Here is a 24667-nt window from a genome sequence, read left to right as displayed (position 1 = left end):
AGGGACACACAGAAGAAATGGTTTTCTGAGCTTTCATGGGATTTCAGAAAAAAAATCATCAGTCAGCCCCTGATGACAAAAGGAGCTGCATGCATAGGACAGTGCTCACCACCCACAGAATAAGAGCCCTGGGGGACATATCAAGGGTAAGAAAGGATTATAATAACGGGAAACAATGAAAAGTAATAGAGAATGGAAAGTAAGAGGCAGTAAAAGAGGTGGAGGAATGGGATCAAAGCAGTAAAATCACTTTGAAAGCAAACTTTCTCACATGGTCAGTTGAAAAGAACAGATGGCACATGGACTTATTACAGCTGCTTGTCAGCACAAGTAAGAAGGCAAAGCTACAGATACCTCTGAGCCCAACAACTTCAGCCTGCCTGTGGCATGCGCATTTATACCAAGTTAAAACTGTTACAGTAGCACTCTAAAACAGAGATTGTTCTGGTAACATGAAGAAAGAAAACTGAAAATCTCTGTTCCACAGTGATAGAAAAGGTAACCAGCTCCAGCAATTTTTAAGAGAATTTGCTTTCTTCTACTATTTAAGCAGTTCATCTTCATTCATCAAAGCTTTTACACCAACTTTTAGGCTGTTTAACAACAGGACTCTAGCCCACCTTTGGTTAAGATGGAACACAAATGTTTTGCTAAAATGAGATGCAAGGAAACCACAGTTTTTGTAGAAGTCAGGGAATACTTTGTGGCTACCTTCAGTGAAAGAAGACTGAATTCCATATTGCATGGGTACAAATCGTGTTTTAAAAATGAGTTTAATTTAGAAATAATTTCAATAAGATAAATACCATTTTTACTCAAAAAAATCCTCTATCCTTTGTTTTCCTCTAAATCTGGTTATAAGAAAGTACAATAGTCAGGAAAATATTTGAAATACTGCTATTGTTTAAACTGAAAATGATAAATAAATTCAAGCATCAATCTGTCCCTGCTACTGAACAGGAGGAGCTGCTGTTGAGGTCAGCACTGGGAAGAGCTGTCACCAGATCCCTGCCATGTCCCATCAGTTACTCATGCACTTTTGATGTACCAGACACCCACTGTGGTTTAGTTAAATTAAAAGGGTTTAGCTTCTGTTGGGCCTTGAATGTGAATCACATATTCTCAACTAAATAAGGAAAAAAATTAAATACAATTTTGGTCAACTCTCTACCACAAGTGAAAGTTTTGTGTTTGTATATACAGATGCTTAAATCTCCATACATGCAGACAATTTTTAGTGGATTATTCTGATTGTCTGCCTTTACAGAGGCATCACATTTGCTGTGTTTAATAACACTGTGACCTTCCCCTGCACAGGAGACTGTGACTGCAAGAGAAGACACATCCATATGTTCTCCCCTTTGCTTCTCCCTCCTCTGCTTCCGTACTCCCCCACATCCTGACACTTGCTCAGACAAGAAGGTCTGATAATTTTCCCACTTTACAGGTTAACTCATTTCATTACTCCATCATTCTTCAAAATTCTCCACCGCTGCCCATGTTTGCAGTGCCTGTGCACTGCAGCACCTCCAAATATAACTCTCCTCTGTCTCAGGGGCTTGTGCACTGACCTTATCAACTTCTCTTGGAACAATAGCCATAAACAGCACTTTAAACACCAGATTTATTTAAAAGAGAAGTGATCAGGAGAGCACAGCACAACCAGAGCTCAGGGAACATGTTTTTTCCCTCTGGCTCTCCCACTGACTGGCTATTAAGATTTCAGGCAAGTTACTGAGTTCCTCTGTGCTTAAGTTCAGTGCTCAGACACATTTCTTTCTAAACTTCATGGTCTCAGAGACAAGGCCTGTCTTTTGCTCCAGGTTTGTAAAATGGATGGCACAGTAAGGCCTTGTTAGTAGCTGAGGTCTGTGGCTATCATGGCAATACCACAGATGCTGTTAACATTTCATAACCCAGTACTGCACTGCAAGTGCATTTAGCACCCAACAGTCAAAAAATGTAATAGGTCCCTTCCATAATCAAGGTTAGGTTTCACTTAAAACAATAACACTAAAGAAGTCATCTGAGTGTGGAAACTGCAGCAGACTTGAGATGCAGCCTCTGTGACATTTCCCTGGTTTACACAAGCATTTTCTGCCTTCCATCTGAGTTGCCAAGGCCTGACTTGTTTGCTCTTACAAGAGAAGGGGTGGTGGGCTTAGGGTCACAGTGGCCACAGGGCTTTTTGTCAGCCAAGCATGTGGGCAGCATGGGTGCTTCTGCCTGAAAAAGGTGTTGTGTCGAAATATCCTTACTCAGCAGATGCTCAGCAGAACACAAGGTGAACAAATGGAAATGGAGGGGGGAGGAAATCACCATCTCCTAAAGGACCCTGCAACACCCTGTGCCCAGCCAGGACTCTGCTGTCCCCTCCTGCAAAAAGGAGGTTGCAGTAGCTATGCAAACATCTACTGACCTCACTGAAACACGTGGCAGAGATGAAGTAGGTGACAAACAGCAAAGGCATGATTTCCTAGACAGCCATATTTATAATTTGTAGGCATACACACACACACTGTAGAGCAAAACTGGGACCTAAACAATTTGTGTGCATTGATTTTTGTACTAGACTCAAGCTGTTCAGTTCACCTCTGACATCTCTTAACAGATTTTTTTTTTAAACTAGCATGTGACACAAAGTGAAAAATCCCTGTTGAGCTGTCTCCATCACAAGTGTCTTCACCTCACTGAACTTTGCCAGTAAAGCATCCAGGAAACACAATGATGCCACTTTTAGTCATTGTCTCATTTTCCAGCTGTTGGTAATGGACACACTGTGCCTTAGCCTGTAATGATAAAACTGAAACCACACTCTGTGTTTTATAGGCCCCTGCTCTTTTGAATTTGTGACATCTATGCTAAAAGAGGTCTTTTTTGACTACAACTGGAAAAAGGCAGCAATAAGCTGAAACACATTTTATTGCAAAGAGGTGAGAAGGATTATTTTTAACAAATTTCATAAACAAAATGGTGTATTTTTTGATTTTTAAATACTAAAGATTTATAAAGAAAAACAAAATAACAGTTCTCTATGGGTTTTGTCTTTCTGTATCATAGGGAAAAATCCTTTGAAATGTTTTAGATTATGCTGCTCAACGAAATGTCTCCTAAAGTGGTTGGGTTGAGGATTTTTTGGAGAGGAGAGGTGCGAAGCCAGCAAATCCAGCCAGAACAATGTATTTATATACTGTGTGAGGAAACCACAGTGAGCTGGGACTTGAGACTGCCTGGTGAAAATGAAGGAAAAAGCTGTAGCTTGGAATAGGGAGGTTCTCTTTTTCTGTTCCTGGGAGTCTTGTGCATTGCCATAAAGGACCATCTGAAGGCTTTTCCAGAAAGACAGACAGACTGCTGAGGTAGCGGGTGGCATTGGTCCCAGCTTGAGGGACTCCAGCAACACGGGGCTGATGAGAGAACTCCCTGGGTGAGTGGGTCACACCTGTGACTACATTAAATTATAGCAGTAATGAACTCTCACAGTGGGCTAAGATTTGGGGGACCTCAAAAATATAATGAAGTGGCCAGTGCTGTGCAGCCCCCTGCGCCAGGCTGTGAAATGGCCCTCGGGCTGGAATTCCCCAGCCAGCCAGGATCGTTTTCAAGGTGTGCTATGCACCAGAATTACCCCCCATAAACACTGTCCTACATTTATCCCTCCTTCTTCCACTACCCACAGGAGCAAGTGCAATGCATGCAAAGGAAAACTTCCAGCTTCTATTCAGCAGTTACCAGGAATAATATCTAGGAATTACTCCTTTTGTTTTCCCATTATCATATGAGGAAAACCAGGGAGAAGAGAGACCACCAGCTGTTTCCAAAACTCCCAGCTGATCTATCTGGAAGATGTTTCACACCTGGGAGGGAAATGGCTGGTGTGTGAATGGTGGTAGTTACTTAATCCCTACACCCCCGGAGAACTGGAGGAGGGCATAAAGGCTGAGGCAGTTCTGCTTGCTCCTCTTGCCAGCCCCTGTTTTAGCAGCCCAGCACCATTTCCTCCTGACCTTGCCCCTCTCTCCACTCTCTCACCCCCAGTTTAAACTGGAAACCAGTCAAATGTTTTCCTTAGGCCTGCAAGTCTGGTTCTTTGTAGGTTTGAGTTGTTGGTTTGTGTTGGAGTTTTTTTCAAATGAAAATGCCTTGTTATGTGTAACATATGGGTTTTATAAAGGTGGCTATGTATTAAAGGTAAAACAGAAAAAGAAAGAACAAAGTTTATTATTTTACACAGTGGAGTAGACACCTCGTATGGCTAATTCTTGAGTTAAATGAGTTTTCCAAGAAAATGTTTAGTCTTTCATTGAACAATTATTTTAAATACTCTGCCACCAAGAAGTAAAGCAGTGTAAGTTTTATGAACATATATTTTTTTTTCCTTTCACGGAAACATTTGCTTGACTGATCCCTTATAGTTCCAGAAACAAATACGAGTGCATTTGCTTAAAATAACAAAACCACACACAATACTTAACTCATTAGGATGATTTAGCAGCGGTTCAGTATTTCTTTTGGCTGAGTGCTCTGGATGAAATCCCATGTACACAGCCTTGTATTTTACGCTAATACTTTTACTTCAGGTTATACAGTAATCTCTGTCAGGCGCTGTGCCCCAAGTACAGTATTAAAAGCTATCTTCTGGTGGAATGTCTCTGTCAAAAGGGCATGTGCAAAATAGATTCTAAAAATTAAACTTGTTTAATGCATTACACTTCATGGGTGTTAGAGCGGAGAATTAACTGAGATAGCAAACCCATACTCCCCACCACTTAAAAGATAAACACAGTCACTGAGCAAGGGATATATTTGTAACTATGAGAAAAAAATTGCTTCAGTTCTAGAAAAACTGTCTCAAACTGTCCTCTTTCCTTTTCATGCCTGACACATGTAGAAATTAAACCTGTTAAGTTGTAAATTTAATTAAAAGAAACCTCATAAAATATATTAATACAATCTCTAGGAGCACTCCTCTGTACAAAACTTTTATTGGCTTCTCTTTTTATATGCCAGAATAATCCTTTGTGAAATTTCTCCTTAAATATATTTAATTTATGTCTCTCTGGCTGGTGACACTCATACTTAACATCCCTGCAGTATGGAGGCAGCTGGCTGTACCCTACATACTGTGTTTCGAGTGTGTGGCACAAGCTTTTCCAGCTGAAACTTGCCAAATGCTGTCCTGTGACCCCACAATCCTCTGCCTGCTGCTCGTGACCATTTAGGTACCAAAAAGTTACTTTGAGGAAGGGTGACAGAGTCTTGACCTGAAGAAGACCATGTATTTACAGGCACCACTCTGCCATCCTTCCACAGGTTTTTAATGTTTCTAGTTTCCTACTGGCTTCATTAGAGCTTCAGGGGAGCTTCTAATTTTTCTGGTCACACTTTATTATCTTCTGATTACTAATCATTAGTCTTCAGCTTTCTCTAGGGCTTGGGTTTTTTGGATTTTTTTTGGGGGGGTGGGGGGGTCGTGCTTTAGGGTTTCTTTGCTTTTTTTTTTTTTTTTTTTTTTAAATGGCCAGGAATAAGATATATATTGAAAATCAATTTCCTCTTGTCAAAGTAATTGCAAGCTGGGCATGATAATTTCTTTGTTCAGAGCAGATACAGAACTATTGTCTTGGCCTCCTAAATTGGTACGCCATACCCCATGCTGTCTGCAAGCATGAGTGTGGAGCCATGCACAGTAGATGCTGAATATCCAATATAACGGTGGTGTCCCTGTCTAACAAAAACTAACTCCTTCTCCTTTTTTTTTCCTTTTTTTTTTTTAATGGAAGAGAAATAATGAGACAACCGCACAGCATTTTAGTCCACATTTCTCTATTTCCTTCTCATAAAAGGTCTCAAAGAAATGCAAAGCACCATTGAAGAGTTCAAAGACATACCTCAGAATGTGACTGCACATTCAAGGCACACTGACATATTCAAGACTGGATAGCTCTATTGGAGGGGAAAAAAAAAAGGAAAGAAAGAGAGAGAGAGAAAAGAAAGAAAAAGGCTCAGCATACAAAACACAATACACAATATCTACTTCTACTGTGTGAAACTCACTGCATTCATTTTGCTCACTGAGCAAACTAGGTCCCAGAGTATAACACGCACAATAAATCGAGCCCTTTTTTTTCCATAGGACCTGATTTCAAGAGAAGCTAAAAATTACCCAGTGTAAATGATGCAGAGGCTGATGCAGCTGAATTTATAAATTGGGTTGAAAAGTTTGACATGCTGAATTAGATTATACCATATAATGCATCACTAAGTAATTGATATGTACATTACGTGCAAAGAAAGCCCCGCTAACTCATGTGTAACTTTCTTTTTTTTTTTTTCCACATTATTGTGTAACTTGGCCGTTGGCTCATTGTCAGTTGAACAAATTTTCGAAAGGAGATTTAGTCCCTTATGAGCTGAATAAAAATTTTGTTACATTCTGGTATTCTAAAAGTAGAATACAGGACAAAGATACACTTTTTAGAAAGTAGAAAATATATAGGAACACATCAGAGCATTTAAAGCCTCTTTTGTGGCCTTTTTTCCATTTTTAGGGAAGTTTTCCTTGCATTTGCTCAAGAAATGTAAAAGTCCAGATGAAAGATGTGCTGTACCGGCACCAACTGGAGAGGTCATCAGAAATTTAAGGGAATGGGGAATATACCATTTCCTCAGCTAAACCAAACAATGTAACACAGATTTCTGCCTTCTGGGAGTACGCTAGAAATCTTTTTTTCAAATGATACCAGAAAGAAATTTCAGTTTGATACTGGCTGTTCAGTATATTTACAGTCTTCTACTGATGATCTGCATTTATTTCAAGAAGATGAGAGCATTTCCCTCTGCAATTACTAGCATATCTGCTCTGATCCAGTGCTGATTGCAGCACAGGGCCTTAAATCTCTGTAATCTGTCTGAAATGTTATTAAATATTAGATTTCACTGTGATTTGTTTTCTTATCATTTTACTTGTAACTTTACTGCCATTCACCGCCAAGAGACCTTGAACTGGAGGCTATGGCTTTAATCTCAATTTGTTATACTAAAATGCAAAATTAAAGAAGAATGAAAAAAGTTGAATATTACCAAGGAATATAATTGATAACACTGTGTCAGTTTTGAGTTTTAATATTATAAACTGAATTTTATGATACTCTACCCTAATAGTGACATATTTAACATTTTAAGACTGGATATAATAATTTTATGGGACAAAATGAGTATTGTTAGAAGGTTATGCAGTAGTACTTTATCAAGTCCTTGTATATTAAATACCAAAACACTATGATAAAATAATAGTAAGTCTCACTTCTCCTTGGAGAAGAAAATCTGTTTTTAATGTCTCATCTCTGGTTCAAGACCTCCTGGAGGTCGCTGGTCAGGAAGCAGTGCAGTGAAGTACGTGCCCCCAAAGCTCTGTGCACAGAGGTGTGGACAGACAGCATTTGCAGAGTTCTGGCAGCTTTCTTTTGCAAATGCAAAGCAGGGACATTTTTATATCCTGACAAATCCTGCTTTGCTTCCAGGAACTCCTAGCTGGTAGGTGCCCAAAGGACACATACCAAAGGGAACATGCTTTCAAATAGTACAGGAGCAGCCAGGAATGGATGATTTTGTTTTTCCTCCCCTGTTTGACCACTCCCCAAAACAGAGGTTCTCTCTTCCATATCACCAGCCAGACTCAAACTTCCTTACATCCTAATCCTTCTAGTGCACCTCTGGCATGCTGCTGGTTATAATGCTTGTTGATTTGCATCACATTTTCCTTCCAAACTTCTCTTCCCCTGACCTCCATCTACCTCCCTCTCAGCCCATCCTTAAACTGTGGAGAACTTGGAATATATATATAAAAAAAAAGGAAATGTAGAAATCCAAATCCATGTTTCAAGTGAGCTACCTTGCCAGAATGTGGCAGGATGTCATCATTTGTAACACTGGTACAACTCTGTCATGATGAAGAAAGGCAAATTTCTGGACTGGGAAAAAGGAAAAATTCTCTCTTGCCAGAAGTCTGAAATTCAGATAATATCCAAATGCAACACCCCCCCCCCCCCCCCCCCCCCCCAAAAAAAAAAAAAAACACACCAACAAGAAAAAGGGTAGAAATATTACATGTTAAGGCTGCAGTATGGCAGCAGCTCTGGATATGAGGTATAATATGTGAGAGTACAGATGTACAAAGAAGGAGGATAGCACAGGACTTTCAGCCATGGAAATATCCAGATCAGGGTACTAACCCAGCAGTTCCATTCTTCTTTGTCTGTCTGAACCACCCAAGCAATGTTCCTCCTTACAGTCTATCCTTAAAGTGCATATAATAAAACGAGGCCACTGAGACTCGTACAGGGCTGGCTCTCTCCACTGATTTTAATTCACTAACTAGAAATGCTGCACAAGGTCAGTTTATGTGGAAAAATCTGTATCAGCAGAGGCTGACATTGACCATTCTTTCAGAAGAAAAGGACAGGATTTGAAATTGGGGTTTTGTACAGATTGGGAAAAGTGTCCACAGAAAAGAAGGGTGACTGCAGTTTTATACAGACAGATACAAAGGTTTTGAAGAGCTGCGTCATGCTTTTGTTAGTTATATAGGGCTCTTTCATGATGCACAAAGATCAAAACAATTGAAAACTGTCAAATAAAAGAGGTTTGGGGGTGGGGAAGGAAGGAAGGGAGGGAGGAAGGGAGGAAGGGAGGGAGGAAGGGAGGAAGGGAGGGAGGGAGGGAGGGAGGGAGGGAGGGAGGGAGGGAGGGAGGGAGGAAGGAAGGAAGGAAGGAAGGAAGGAAGGAAGGAAGGAAGGAAGGAAGGAAGGAAGGAAGGAAGGAAGGAAGGAAGGAAGGAAGGAAGGAAGGAAGGAAGGAAGGAAGGAAGGAAGGAAGGAAGGAAGGAAGGAAGGAAGGAAGGAAGGAAGGAAGGAAGGAAGGAAGGAAGGAAGGAAGGAAGGAAGGAAGGAAGGAAGGAAGGAAGGAAGGAAGGAAGGAAGGAAGGAAGGAAGGAAGGAAGGAAGGAAGGAAGGAAGGAAGGAAGGAAGGAAGGAAGGAAGGAAGGAAGGAAGGAAGGAAGGAAGGAAGGAAGGAAGGAAGGAAGGAAGGAAGGAAGGAAGGAAGGAAGGAAGGAAGGAAGGAAGGAAGGAAGGAAGGAAGGAAGGAAGGAAGGAAGGAAGGAAAAGTTAGTTTATACTTTGGATATTATGACATATTAAAAGACAATCTAGCTACATTTGATGTTCATGAATGGGTTAATATTAGAGCTGGCTGCTCTAGAAAGATCTGTCCAACAAGCTCAGGTGTCCCTGATGTAAAGTGCCAAGCATAACACTTTATTGCTTATATTTGCCATCTCTTTCTGTGACTGCAATTTAGGGACAGATTTAGGGTGAGATTTAGGAACAGTTTTTTTTCCCCCAATTCATCCCCACAAAATCCAGGTCACCAAAGGTCTTGTTAGCTGCTGTATTTTCCTGGTTTGCTTTCAAATTCACATCACGGATGAATACCCTAACCCTTGCACTGTCTTTGTCTCTCTTCTTCTTTGTGTGCATTTACACACAACATGAAACATTCTTCATTTTAGTCCATCAGAGACATGTATTATTTTCAATTTTATTTTTTAATTCTAGCATATCACAGGATTAGAAAAATGTTAAGAGTAAAATAGGGATGGTTATCTATAGCAAGAGAAAGCCTACTAACACTTTCAAAAACACAAAGGAAAACATTCACCCAAAACAGGATTCAACTAGATTCTGACTCCATCCATGGACAGTCCTGGAAAGAAAGGCCATCTTGGAAGAGGATCACAAAATAATTTCTGAGATGTGAGTTTCAAACAGACATCAATCACTCTGCCTGCAACATTATCCCAGGGCTCAACACAGAAGAGAAACATTTATTTAAACATGCCAGCTGTGTTCAAAGTGAAAGAAAAGTCCCCTAAAAATAAAAAAGTCCCCCTTTCAAAACAGAAATTAACATCAATTTTTAAAAAAAATAAATAAAAATCAGCCCATATTTACAAAACAAGAAGACCACAAGAAAAGAAATATAACCTGTCTGATCACCCTGCAGAAGTATGTGCATATTTTGTACTACAAAGAAAGGAAGTGAAGCTATAGCTGATTTTCTCCGAGTTTTGTTTCTTTTTTTCTCAGAAAAGAATGCCACAAAAAAAAGTAAATAAAAAGTGAGTTCAAAAATGCACAGGGAAAAGGAAACCTTTGTTTTTTCTAATTTCCACCTTTGGAGATGTCAGCAAACATAAAAAGCTGTGCCGGCAGCGGGACAAGTCATTAAAAATATGGAGGAGGAGCCACATTTTGCACCAGGCTGAAGTCCCAGGGGAACTGTGGCACCCAGGCAGGAGCAGCTGGCAACTCCCCCAAGGCTTTTGTGCCCGGAGCCAGGAGGGCAGAGCTGGCTCTGGAAGGGGCTGGATTGACTGCCCCAGCATCAGGGCACTGCAGCAAAAAGAAGGGCACTCTGTGTGCTTGCACGCTGTGGGGTGCTGTTCTAAAAATGACTCTTCCTGACACATGATTGCTGGGATCTGGCTCACTGCTCTATCAGAATAAAAAAAAAAAAAAAAAAAAAAAAGCCCCCAAAACCCAATAAATAAACAAACAAACAAAACTTTTTTTTTTTTTTAATTATATCAATCTTCTAGAAAAATTCTGTTAACGTTAAACTTGGAGACAAAAGCTGAAACACCCAAGAGGCCGACCCCAGAGCCACAGCAGCCCAGCAATAATTAAAGGGAACATTTTTGTTTTATGGCACAATATAGTCATGGTGTTTGGACTTGTCAAAACAAACAAACCATATTCAGGGAAATCTGTGGTACAAAAGAGCTAAACAAATTATGGGGTAGAGGCAAACATGGCCACACCATCAGCATTCAAGACCTGAAGAAAAGAGTGGAAACTTTCAAGGTCTGAATGCGGGAGTGGAAAAGCTAATTGAGCACAAATGAAAGGATCTATTACGGCTGAAAGAATAAGTGAGAGTACAGGCAGGACAATACTCTCATTTATGATTCAAATATCCATGGATAGTGCAGTACAGCTTTAGATACAATTTACAGCCTTGATTACAAATGACTATGTGCATCAACTTGGAAGCAATGCAAAGACTGTGAGTGGGAGAAAGAGCCTGCCTTGTCAGAAAGGAAGGAGAAGGGGATAAGTGACGGCAGAGCTGGGCTGGACACTCAGAAGCAATTGGAATGTGCAGAATTATGAAATAGGGCTTTTAAAAACCTGAAGATGAACTGATTAGTGGGCAAGAAGGCTCACATTTAGAATAACCGAATTGCCCAGTGATAAGATTATAAAGGGAGATTTATGTTAGATAATCACAGTGAGATCAGGGGCAAAGGAGTATCATTCTGTCCCTGTGTCTTCCAAAAGCAAAATATAAATATATGAATGTGGTAAAAATAATAAGTACTGGAAATGAAGAGCAAGGACAGGCTCTTATTTTTATGGAAAGCAGCAGCAGCTTTTTTTCTCAGCCTGCATGAGACCCAAAACTGACCTGAAACCACCCAAGTTGTGAATTACTTTCTACCCAGAAACTGCCTGTATCCTGACTGCCTTTTTTTTAAAGCTGTATTATATTTTATGAACCAAACATTACTTCTGTTAAATTTTCAAGAGTTGGAAAATTCTAAAAATCTAACGAAAACCATAAAATTATTTGGGCTGTGTAGCAGCAAAATTAGCACTGGGTGGACATTGGCACCAAAGAAAGTACACCCTGAGGTTCCACAGGCTGTATATTTTTCTGTATATTTCTTATACTCCACATCCATTCTGAGCTCCAGCCTTGGAGTACCCCAGCAGCTAACAAAAGTCAGGAAAATGCCATCAACCCTCCACAGGTCCCACTTTCCCAATTCTCTCAGAGCCTGTCTGAAACCAGAAATTCACTAAAAAGCCAATGGTGGGAGTAGACCTCAGTGACAAGGAGACAAGCACAAGCAGAGGCAAACAGCTGATGAAGGTGTGGCCTTCACACCTGCAGGAGGACATCAGTACCTGAGAAAGCCCTGCCACACTTTTCACTTAGGATTGGCTAAACAACACAGATAATTACTTTGCATTTACCTCTTCCCCCGAGACCTCATTTTCTTCCAAGTGGAAATTGCTCACTCAAAGTGATCTGTGCATCCAGGAGTGTCAGTCTCTATCACAGGCAGTGCACCACGTTCTCAGGAGTGAAACCCAAATTTAAAAAGCCTCCATGCCTCATGCAATATGCAGCAGTCCCTTGACTAAATCAAATTAAGGGCTGGCTAAATGAAATTAAGAAGAATTATACATATATCCCTGCAACATCCCTACCCATTCCCACTGAACCCTTGTCAGAATCGGTTTTCAAAATTTACAAGTAGTGAGAACAACCAAACATCAGGAATTACCCCTCCTTTCATAACCAAAAGCCACAAACTCCATAATTATGTGCATGGGAGACTGGAACTGTGTATTGAGGAGGAGGAAAACGAGAGGCTTCTGATGGCTGATTCAAGACAACAGAGCCCTCATCTCTGAGCCCAAAGAGTAACCACACAAAGGACAAACCCAAAGTCTCTTCTGTTTCCCTCATCACAACCATTCACTGCAGAGCACAATAATGCTGGGGCAACTGTGTGTTATTTTACTTCTTTTGTAAGGGGTCGCGTAGCACCTTTCTTAAGCAAGGCAGTTAGCAGGAGTAGCCCAACACAGCACCCTTTCTCCACAGTTATTCATTTTTTAGGGACACTGTTTTTGAAACGAAAAGAGAAAGAAACTACACGGCATGCGCTCCCAGCCTCAGATCAGGAGTGGAAGAAAATAATGGCCACATGCTGCTGTACAATTAGGTCTGTCTTGGAAAGAAATTATACTGATGTTTTTCTAAGCAATGCCAGGTGGTTTATTCACCAAATAATGAGATACTAAATGTATCTAAAGATTCTTGGCGACTGGTAAATGCTTACCTTGGACTCCCTTTTCCTCTCTTCAAGAAATGGTTTGCTTTTCCCAAGAGTTTTCTTAAGTAGCTCCTCAGCTGTGATTAAAAGTAAATAACAGTGGTCTGAAGGTTGGTTAACTTACACTTGTTTCATGATACAGCTCAGGGAACTGCAAGTGCACCTCAAATGCCTCATTGATTTAGTAAACAGCTTCAGCCATCAGAAGACCTTGTTTTTAAAGTCCATAATTCCCTTCCAGAAACAAAAAAAATTCCAAAACTGTTGTAGTTTACTTTTCTCTACTTGATCACTGCCCAAAATCCTATCCTATTAGCAAAAAAAAAAAAAAAAAAAAAATTAAATCTTAGCTTCATTATTTGCAAAAGCAACAAAAACATCTTTTCCCTGACACTGTGGAAGGAGGGAACACAAGCTCTGGGAGCAGGAGGTGGCCAGCAGCAGTACAGCAAGGACTGGTGATGTCCACAGCCCAGCACAGAGGACCAAAGGAGCCAGGCTGCCTCCAGAGCAGAGCAAAGGAGGAGATCCTATGTCAACAGGCTTCTGCAGCCTCTGGGCTCCACATCTGCTGTGGAGCAAATCTGCGGACAAAGAAGGAGCTGAGTGGACCTGGCTCCAACACTTGCCCAAGTAAAAGCTGGTGGGATGGCCAAGGACCTCAGAGCCAGCATGGCAGCAACTCCCAGGATCATCCCATGCCCCTGGGGCCAGAGAAAGACCAGCTGAATGATCCCACTGGTCACTGGGAAACTCGATGTTCCAAAGGCTCTGTCCTGTGATGCAATCCCTCCCTGTGCTGCTCCATCTTCGAGGACTAGAGAGGGCTCCAGCTCCAGACTAAACTGACCAGGAGACAGAGCCCCTCCTGTACAGGTACAAAGCAATTTAAATAAACCTGGGGCTGCTAAGGGCAGCCTTAGGTGCAGGCTAACTTTTCCCCCAGCTGCACTGGCAGGGGTGGACACAGCCTGGTGGGCTGGGGTGGACACCAAGGTCAGCAGAAGCACCAGCACCCAGCAGGTGACAGCCCTGGGATGTCACTCGGGAAAAAGGCTTTAAGGGAACAAGCCGTTTCAGAACTATCAGCAGACAGCAAATAGAGCAGCCAATGGATTTTGCTTCCCTTTCTTTTTGTCAATTTAGGGAGAGAAGCACATTATAAAAATATTAATAATGAAAAAAAATGCTTTGAATAATTCTTCGCTTATGGTTTCTCCTCCAAATATTCAGAATTAGTATTGCTTTGACCATCTTTGTCCGAAGATCGCTCCCATTTCAAAAGATGACTGTTCACAGCCAGAGATTCAGAATTTCGTTTATGTGAATACAAATTGATATTTATGAGAAATCCTACATCTAAAGTACATCTGCTAGAGTAATTTTCTAGAATATTCCACAAAACTCTAAACATACCGAACATTGCAAGGCTTCCCAAGAAGAACTAATTACAATGCCCAAATTAATATTTGAAGAAAATCTTGAAGCAATGGCTCTGTTCTCATTTAAATATGTGACTACTCTCTTTATAATGTGCAAAGCATTATAATCATTTATATATGTTCCAAGTGATATATTACTGAGTTGAACCTAGATTCCCCTTCTTTTGTTCTGGGTTCATAACCTTGCTGTATTATCTTCCATAACTCTATAGCTTGCTAATGCATAATTCAAGCCTCTCTTATTGACAAAAGGCAGCAGAAAGAAAGAATATTTCAATGCCACTTTCCCACGTAGATAGTATTGCTTTCACTTCAGCTGGTATCATTTCCATACTAAAGCCAAATCTTTTAAAGTACATTAAGTATCATTTTCATAGTTTATTCGCAATTGATTCACTGGGACAACTACATCTGTTTACCTCCATCTTCTGAGACTACTTTATTGCAAATTTTTTGTTGGGTTTTATTGTTTTTTTTTTTTTTGAAGTGGGTTTCTTGCCAAAAGAAGAAACTTTAGTTAAAATATTATGCGCTAATGCATGACATCATCTTCACACTAATCTCTTGATTTAACTAGAGCTTTGCTTTAGGACTGGTGTCACAGCTTCCCTAGATACAAGTGTGGAGCAGAACCATTTTGCCATCATCCTGCAAACCCTGTTCTAATCCCCTCCCCGCGTAAAGTAACTGTAAACAGGCAAGTATCATGTTCCCATGCATCTCTGAGTGGACGTCAAATTTGCCCTTACACTCAGCCATACATCCATGCAAAAATCCCACTGATGTTAGTGCAGTTCCTCCAAATACACACAGGTGGGAAGGATAGTCCCATTTTTTATGCCCGTTTTCAATGTGGGTGATGGATACAGAGAACTCCAGTGGTTTTCAGTCTTCTCTGAGAAACAGACTGCCTTCCAATAGTACAAAAGTGATACAGCCCCACAAATAGAGACAGAATAATTAAAAACAATTAAAGGCTCCTAGAAACAGCCAAGTTTCAACCTTTCCTCATCATTACCTGGGTGGATTAAGACTGTCATGTTCTTGTGTCTCCACAGGCACTCAATTCAATGTCCTCTCATTAGAGCATTCTTTGGAAGCCTAAAAAAGGACACATCTTCCTTTACAGATGGCTGTAGGGCAGCGAGCAGCTACTCTCAGCAAAGGGATTGTCACACACCCTTCACACAGTCCCTGCTGTGTGTGGCTCAGCACACTGCACTGTGCACAGAGCTGTGCAAGGTGAGGCTCCTCTGCAGCCTTCCTCCCTACCTGTGCATTCATCTGAGCTGTGAAACCCTGCTCTCACCTCAGCTAACCTGCCCTGGGCTCAGTCTGCAGCTACACTGCCTGCACAAGCAGCATCCACCACCCAGCCATCATTATTTGTGCCATCTCCTGGCTGCAGGAAGGGCAGTTTCAGGCAGGTCGGCTGAATCCAGGAGTGCCCATCCCCACAGCAGGCAGCACTGTGCACTGCACATCACTTCTCCAAGCTGCAACTCCTTTGCCTCACAGGCAGCTTAAAGGCATTCAAGCAGGTAAGTGCAGTGGTCAGAGGGGGAATTTGCCCCCGAGGCTGGTGCAGCATCACTTCTGCATGGCTGCCCATGGCAGCTTTAGCATCAGGAAATGTCTCCTACCATACAGCACCCAGCAGAGATGGACACCTACCTAAGAAGCCCTTTATATAATGAAGGAAACTGTAATCTTACAAATCATTATGCCAAAAGTGGAATGAAAAATTATCAGAGGAGACCCTACAAGGCACCTGGACTCCCTGGAATCACATTTGCCAAACCAGCCTCAGGAATAACAGCACCTAGCTAGGTTTACAGCTCTGGTGCTTCCCTCTCTGCCACCTCAGCCACTCACCTGTTTCTTGCAAATTCAGCTTCCTGAAGCATTCTGGCTACAGTCAAATTGATTTCTCTAAATTTAGGAGCTTGTTTATTTTTTTCTAAAAACTCTCAAAGACTCATTTTCTGCAGAATACTCAGAAAACACAGCTTGAGAAGCAAAATTCAGGTGGGTTTAATGGTGCCTCCAGCTGTGCCTCATTTTAAAGTCACTGTTTATTCAACAGAATCAATGCAAAGCAGAATTAACTCAAGTTACCAAATACTTTAAATGTCATGGTCTGAAAAAGTAGCAGTTTAAGAGAATAACACTGCTGCCACTTGGACTATTCCCCTTCTACTTGCCTCACCTTAAAAGCCGTGGGATTTCTCATATCATATGCTGTCAGACAAGACAAAATGAAAGTAATTTATGCAACTTTGTGGGGAATTCCGTATGTTTCTAACCCTGAAAGCACTACTACTTTAGGGCTAGTGTAGGAAATGGTGCTGTGACATAAACCAGCAGCAAGAAAAAGGCTCATGTAATTTGTGACACTTGATCACTGCCTGTTCTTCCCCTTGGAATTTTGCTTGGGTCTGCCTGGATTTAATTCTAGCACTTGCACTCAACCTAGCTCAGGAAGTTCCAGCAGTTCTCACTGAGATGTGAGAGAGCAGAGCAGAGAGCAGAGCTTCCCCATTTGTGGCTGTGAGCTGGGAAGCAAGCAGGGAGCCCAAGAAGAGCCACGCACGTGTGGCACTGCTGGGCAAACAGCACACACGGGTCCCCTTCACCACCCCAGTGCCAGCCCAGGCCAGTGGCAGCAGGCAGCTCTGCCCTCTCAGGGCACAGGGATGGTAAGTGGTAAGCAACCAGAGACTGAGGACCTGAGCAAATGTCCAATAATTCCACTGTCTTGTTAGCAAATTTCCAAACATCTTTGTAGCCCCTAGAATCTACCACTACACCTAGTTTCCACAGATAAAAAATGTGCTTCATGTCACACCTTCATGTGCACTAAGCTTCCTCCTGTCCCTCTAACAGTGCAGTCCAACACTCCCTAACAAGGATACTCTCTACTCTTGTCAATATTAAAAAAAAAAAATCATCTTGGGAAAAGCCAGTCATTCCCATATCCGTAGCAGGCTTTTGCACATTATCAGGAGCACGACCACACAACTGATTTGTCAGGACAAGCAGATAGGAGATCCCAGCAGAGGGGACAGGACTAGGCAAGCTCCTGATGTGGACTTCTTGTAAACAGAGAACTCTGTCCCCACCACTGCTTTGGAGATGTCACCTCCTGTCTGGAGCAAGCAACCACCCACATCTGTGTTCTCTGAAGGAGGAGAGGAGCAAGAGGAAGAAAAAACTGGGAAAGCAGTAGCCAGTAAACTGGCTACCATTTTACATCCATGGTCTTCTGTGGGTGAGGTGACTTCAGTGAACTCCCACTGCTGGTTCCAAAGGGGAAGAACAGATCCAGTGTCCCTGCAGCAGCAGCATGACTCTTGTGAAAACTCATGGTAAAAGCAAGAAATGGTTTGGTTTGTGACCCACCTGCACTAAGGCAAGTCCCTCACAGAAGTACCATGTTTATTGGAGCACTGCTCCAGCACTCTGTAACAACTTGTAAACATCAGAAACCACCACTGGCTCGTGAATTGTCCCAGGCAAAGCACAACACTGCCCTGTCCCAGAAAAATAAGCTGAATTCTGGGAGTAAGATGAACTGGAGGGTCAGTGTCCCTTTCATTTTATGTCATATCATAACAATGAATATTTAGAAGATAAATAAATAATTTTTCTCTGCTTAGAAAAACCTTCTGATGTTCCTGTGATATTTTGGGTTGATGATGATGAAAGATGACATGCACAGCTTTTCACTTACAGAAAGGGAACATGGGCAATTCACATTTTCTAAATTCCTCACAAGTAACTCACCTGATGACACGGAAACAAACAAATCAAGTACCATCTGTACCAATCTCACCTGAGCAACTTGAATTTGAGATACAAATGATTCCACAAAGGAAAGAGCCAAGTGTCTGAAGCCATTTTAGTATTGGACATTTTTTTCTTAACAGCTTTAAGCATCTTCAGCTCTTTTATCCAACATACTACAAGGCATCTTAAAACATTCTGTATTACAGAATGCTATCTGAATGTACCCTCCAGCATCCTCAAAGGATTGCTCTGGTTCAGCATCTGCTTAAAACACTGAGCCTTCTTGCCTGCCTTTTTATTTTCCCCTTCCTGCTTGGGGCTAATCAGTCTACTTGTTTCTCTAGAAGAGCAATATGCTTCTCAGAATGCCTTAGGTACTGGAGAGACCCTTCAGTCCACCCTCAACTACTCATAATTATACTTCTACCTCTGATTCACTCATCAGTCAAGAAAGCAGAGATCAAAAAAGGCATTCCCTTATTTTCTGTCAGAACATCATTCAGCCTAAGAACATTTTTGCAGAATAAGATGATTCACTGAGATTAAATTATGTGCTTATTTTCAGAAGTTTTCAATCCATCTTCCCAGAAGCTGTCTGCACATTCCTCCTCTCTTTCATTTCAACAGAAGCCCTTTGCAATAGGCACACAACTCGTCTGGTTAGGTTTGAGAGTTTCTGCTATATCTCCAAATTCTTTTGATCTCTCAAATTGTTGACTTTGCCCTTTTTGGCAATATTTTCACTCAATGGTGATTCCCCTCTGAACATCTCACTCCACTTCTGGCCTCTCCTTGGTCCTGTTCTCAGCCTCAGCCTTCCTCAGAAACTGCTTTCCATCTACTTCAATTTCAGATGGTCAAAACTTAGCCCCTTACTGATCTTTCATGGGTTTCTTCCTCTTTCTTATGGCCCTGTGATCAACATTCCAACCCACAGAGCTGGGAACCAAATCAAACCCTGGACTGTACCTGCTTCCTAGTCACAACATACCCCTTCCTCTCTCACTAGCAAAAGCATCCCTTACTTTGACCAGTAACTGGTGGTCAGTTTGGAAATACTTGCTTATAGCAAACATTCATGGATTTTTTTTTACCATGTACTATTCACTTTGTGACTACCAGCCTCAAACAAAAGGGTTTTTCTTTCTGGTGTTTTGGGGTGGTTATAGTTTTCTTCCTCCCAAATGCAGTACTAATAAACCCACGGAAAACAAAACAAAACAAAACCAAGCAAAAGTATCTTTGCAACAGCTCCTGTATACTTGGAGATAGCTAATGATATCATCACATGGGTACAGTCCCTCTTGAAAATCCCAGCATTCCCAGAGTCCCATGGAAAGCAACTAATAGGGGACCATGTCTATGCTTTCAATTGTCTTCAACTGCTTTACACCACTTGCTGCTCCAGAAACAATGATTTCATAATAAAAAACTAAAGTGGAAGTTTTTCTTACGTATCAACACACTCCATTTCATTTGTGTTACCCTCTGAAGAGTGGGACAGGCTGGTGTTCCTTACCTGCGAGCTCTCAGTGAATCCATCTGTACTCTGTCTCTGAACACTGGACTGCCCTGAAGTGTGGGGTCCTCAAACACAGCAGAAGAGAAAGGAGAGAGCACAGGTAGAGAAGACTCTGCAATTTGGTGCTTTGCACAGCACTGCTGGCTTGAAAATAGTGGCTTGCAGGGAGGCTGGGAAATTTGACTTGTCATAAAATGCAACCTCTCCCTCAGGAATCAAACATATTTTATGTATTTGGACTCTAATGAAGAAGTTACCTCTTGCTTTGTTCCAGGTCTTGTGACAGATCGGTTTTTCAAGGACAAATTCCCACCTATGTCAATGAATTCCAGCACTCCTGCTGGAGCTGCTGAGATACACTTGAGATAGTCCAGCATGGGAATACGTCAAGGAAGAACAAAACCAAGCACAGGCCTGGTCAGAAACTCTTTAGGCATGAGAAGGAATGAACAGGAGGGATGCACTCCAACTAGAATAACAGAATTTTGTTGTTTTTGTTGGCTCTAAACATCACACACGCTCTGATGCCACCAGTAGGATAAATGAAGACACCACAAAGTTTCCCAAAGCATGAGAATGCAGCAACACAGTTCCAGGCATTACTGTGAAACCTGCAGGATATCAGTTCCTGGAAATCCCCCTAGTGAAAAATTTGTATGAACAGTCAACAGCAAACCAGTTTTTGCACCTTTGCAGATGCTGTTTGCTAAAAGATAATACTCAGTTGTTTTCATTAAAGCTCAGTCTTTGATAGGACAGAGGCAGCAATTTCTGCTAAGGTTTATCACTAAAGACTTTTAGGAGGCTTTAAAATACAAACCTAAAAACTGTCATGGCTTTCCAAGTGGCTTAACTTCTTGTAGAACGCACCCATTTATACTCAGCAATTCTGACAGAAGGAATTTCAACAATGCAGCATGGTGGCAATGTTGCTGATTAGCCCTGTGGAGAAAGTTTCTTCAAGTTGGACTTTTGGTCAGTGTACAACATTCAGGATACAAAAACACTCTGGTGGTGTTTCACTTCAGCCATAATAAAAGAGATCTCCTACACTTTAGCTAAAATAAACCACACACAAACCAGAGAGAGAGGGGGAGAGAGAGAGAGAGAGAGAGATGGCAGATACACTGAGAATCTGCAGTGTAGATAATCAAACCCTTTATTGTCTAAGTTACATTAGACTTGCAACACCATAAAAACCTGTTAAGAAGAAGAAACAGTAGATTGGTAGAGGTAGTAGAAAGTCCCTGTAACAGTCATAAAAGGGCTTTACAGGAGTGTGTCATGCCAAAAAAACTTATCACGTTGCTTAAAAGAGCTGATCAAAGCCCATTTGACTAAATAAATAAGAACACAACTCATTTTAAATACTATGGTCTAACTAAAATAACAAATCAATACAATACAATGATAAAGAAAAAACCCAGAAATCGTGGGATTCACTTTCAAAAACAGATGGTCCTTAAGGTTGGTTTTCCCCCACCCACTCTTATTTCTTGTTTAATTAAGTGAAAATCTCACTTCTGTGCTATACACAGCATATAATTATTTAAACTGATTTCCCCTACTGTTGTTCTTCATGAAGCTAAATTATGATTGTAAACTTTGCTGATTAGTACCCTGGCAATGGCAGTGACAGCACTAGCTTCTCTGGCAAGAATTTGGGAAGAAAATTCCAGAAAGAAGATTTTGCCTCTAAATATTAACTCAGATTTTCTAGTTCAGCTTGCCAAAAAAGTGTAATTAAAAAAAGAGAAAATTTACAAATGTACACTACACTTTTGTGCCATTTTGGGTATAGAAGAGTTTTTAATAACTAAACCACAAACAAACAGGTTAAGCAACTAGCTTTTTTGCATTCCTGAACTGTCACCATAACTTTCTCTCATGAAAAATATGACTCAGAAAAGCAACAAAACAAAAGAAATAAATTTAAAAAAAAAATAAAAAACAAAGAGAAAGCTAGTGCAAACCCAAAATGATAATCATTAAGCAACACAGCAAAATATTTAATTTTTTCTTTTCTTTTTTTTTTTCCTTTTTCTTTTTTTGGTGTACAATGGAATGTGTCTATGCAACCTCCCTCAAAATAACTTCACAGAACAGTTAGTTACAGTCACCTTTAAGTACTTGCACAGACATTCCTAACTACACCGAGACTTACAGAGAATTCTGGTTTACATCTCGTGTAATAGCACAAGGAAGATCTAGTTTAAAAAAAATGAGTAAGAAAGTTAATTTGCATTGTTGCAAGTGTTGCAAAGTACCAAAACCTGTCAAGTAATTCAAAACAAGTAACAAGTAGTATCCAGCCCAAATTACTGACTAGATTTTTTTTTTAAAAGCAACCCCCCCGCCCATTAGAACAGAACTGTTAGAACAGAAAGATCAAGTTTTAAGGTTTTTTCTTCTTTTTTTTTTTTTTTAAACAAATCTTTTGTCAGAAGCCCATTTCTACAAAAACAGCACTATTCCATTACTGTATTAAGTAAACTGTGGTCTCAACCTGTATTAAAGGTTAGCATCATTTCTGTACATGTAAAATTATTGCTTTTTTGAAAAATATATTTAGCATGCTAGTTGTTTTTTAACTCCATTTCCTGCCTTTACAAAATGTTACAATTTAAAAAAAACAAACAAACTAGTAAAGCTTTTGCAAAAATTTTCACAGAACATTTTCTTTCAAGGCAGCAGTAACTTTTGATAATGCATAAAATTATATGTGCAAAATCTGAAACTTTCAGAAATATTACCATCACACATAGTGTCACAGCAATAAGAAAAGAAAATATTTATATCTGTGGAATACATTTTTAATTGCTTACACTGCATGGTTTAACAACCTGTTATGTGCCACAACCCCACCTTGAAAACTTGCAGTTAAAGAGTTACTGTAGAAGAGGTATATAAAGCTTTTTTTTTCTTTTTCTTTTTTTTTTTCTAACACCACCAGTGATCACCAAGTACAAGACATGACACATTTATATGAACATTAACCTGCCACCACAAAAGAAGTTCCTCGTCTTTCCAGAACATCAGTGGGCCCAAGGAGGAGCAGCAGCTGGTCTGCTGAACCAAAGGCAGGAGCAGAGAGCACCTCATGGCCCCAGGGCTGCCTGAATCCATTCAGTGACACCTTTTCTCTTCTAAACAGACAGATCAGCGGTGTTAGACAGCTGAATGTTTTATTTTCTCCTTTTTATTTTTCATTAAGTGAAGACTTCCTTTGTGACCAGGTTGAAGAAAGTAGCCCTGTTACAAAAAAAGGTCCTGAGAGTAAAACACAGAAGCCTGTTTTTTTTTTTTTTCCTTAGTGTTCAACTAGCTTTTCTTTTCCAAAGCAGAATAGAAGCTTTTCTCGGGAAGTGTTTCAATTTCCATATTCACATACTATTAACGGTGCGCAGTCAAGAGCAAGAGCACTAGAAATGCAAGTGGTCCCCAAACTGTAATGAAACAAACCATTGCAGAATGACGGTCTTTCTTTTTAGTCCCTTTAATCCTTCATCAAGCATTGCTTTCTCAGCACCGAATGCCACCTTTTCCCTGCACCCCCCATTCTTCCTCTCATTGTTTTTGTTTGTTTTTTTTTTATTTGCTTTTCAGCTTGACAGGCAGTGGCAGTTTCATTAATTAATACTTCTCCAGCCCTCGAATCCACTGCTGTTTTTCAAATGTATCAAATAGTCATTGTGAGCATCAGGGAGGTTTTTGTTACAGTGCTTAACTTCTTCATGCTGTCCAAATCACATAAAGTTTAATTTTTCCAGTGTCTCAAACTTCTCTTGATTAATATAGATGCCTCGTGCCGCCACAGCGCTTGCCAACTCCACTGTTTATTACAAAGGAAATAAGGAACCATGGGACTGATTAGTACGTCAATTTATATATATCTCGTGTAGCATCTTCATTTATTTTAAGATGATTAACAGCGCGGAGGCACCCCCCTCCTGGCAGAGCGCTGCTCCCAGCCTCGCGCAGCAGCTCCGCGTGCGGCGGCGCCTGGCAGGGGGATGCTCTGGAGCGCGGGGGGCTGCCGGGGCTCCTCCGCCCGGGATCTAGGTTCCCTTCCGGAGATGCAGCATGTGGGTGACCTCTGCGCTGCCGTGGTCTCTCCCCTGCAAGAAGGACAACATGAGGAAAAGCTCATTCTCGCCCCTGCTCCGAGGCGCGACCCTCCAGCAAGTTCTGCCGGCATTCGTTACCCTTTATTAGCATCATGCACATTCATCTCGGCCCACCACGCGAGAACACTTCAGGGTTGTTTTTTAAGCATCTCCACCAAGAGCAAAACGTGTCAGGCCCATATAAAGTCCCATATAAAGATGGACTAGAACAAGAAGTAACAGGATGTGGCGGTGCAGCTCAGAGAAGGCTGAGAACAAGAAGGGAAAGAAGAGGCCTCCAAAAAGAGGAAATTAGGTGCTAGCTAAAAGGGATTCACAACTAGATCGGTGTTTTAAAAGGGCTGAAGTTTGAGGTCACAGAGGCAGCTAAATGAAGAAAACCTGAATTCTTGTGCAGGTCTGTCAAATGCTAAGGCAGCTTTTTTCCCCCCTTGTCATCTTCCTTTTATTTTCTTAGACAATTTTCATGAATAATTACCACTTTGAAAAAAAAATAGCAGGGATATTCTAAAATCAAGTGAAATTAAAGATAACATCATGAATAAGTGGGAGCCTGCAGCTCCCAAGAAAAGCTTTAAAATGACATTTAGAACATCACTGTCGGAACAATGCAGTTTACAATCCTGATCCTAAAACAACATGGCAAGATTAATCTTACATAAATGCATTATCCTTAAGCTAAAGTCTTGATGAAGTGAAACAGACCATTTTAAATTAATGCAACATAAAATACAGCACCCATGTAAAATCCAAGCAAGTTTCAAGCTGTGCCTATGGCAGCCCTCGAAATAGCTAAAGAAAGCCCAGCTCTGGTTGA

The 24667-nt window shown here is 41.0% G+C and overlaps 1 protein-coding gene across 6 annotated transcripts in view; it reads right to left on the bottom strand.

Moving 5' to 3' along the window:
• Nucleotides 1-20864: 20864 nt before the first annotated feature.
• Nucleotides 20865-24667, bottom strand: part of ZNF516 (zinc finger protein 516) — a 101818-nt gene continuing 98015 nt past the window's right edge. For 5 of the 6 annotated variants that reach the window (XM_064431866.1, XM_064431868.1, XM_064431869.1 and 2 more), the window contains exon 6: nt 23636-23841. In XM_064431866.1, the coding sequence (XP_064287936.1) occupies nt 23782-23841 (60 nt within the window). In that variant the 3' untranslated portion in view covers nt 23636-23781. Of the gene's footprint in view, nt 23842-24667 lie in introns of all 6 variants that reach the window. The other variant, XM_064431873.1, reaches the window with a different exon arrangement.

The sequence above is a fragment of the Passer domesticus genome, chromosome 1, assembly GCF_036417665.1.
Source record: "Passer domesticus isolate bPasDom1 chromosome 1, bPasDom1.hap1, whole genome shotgun sequence".
NCBI classification, from domain to species: domain Eukaryota; kingdom Metazoa; phylum Chordata; class Aves; order Passeriformes; family Passeridae; genus Passer; species Passer domesticus.
This window is presented reverse-complemented; position numbering and strand designations above follow the sequence as displayed.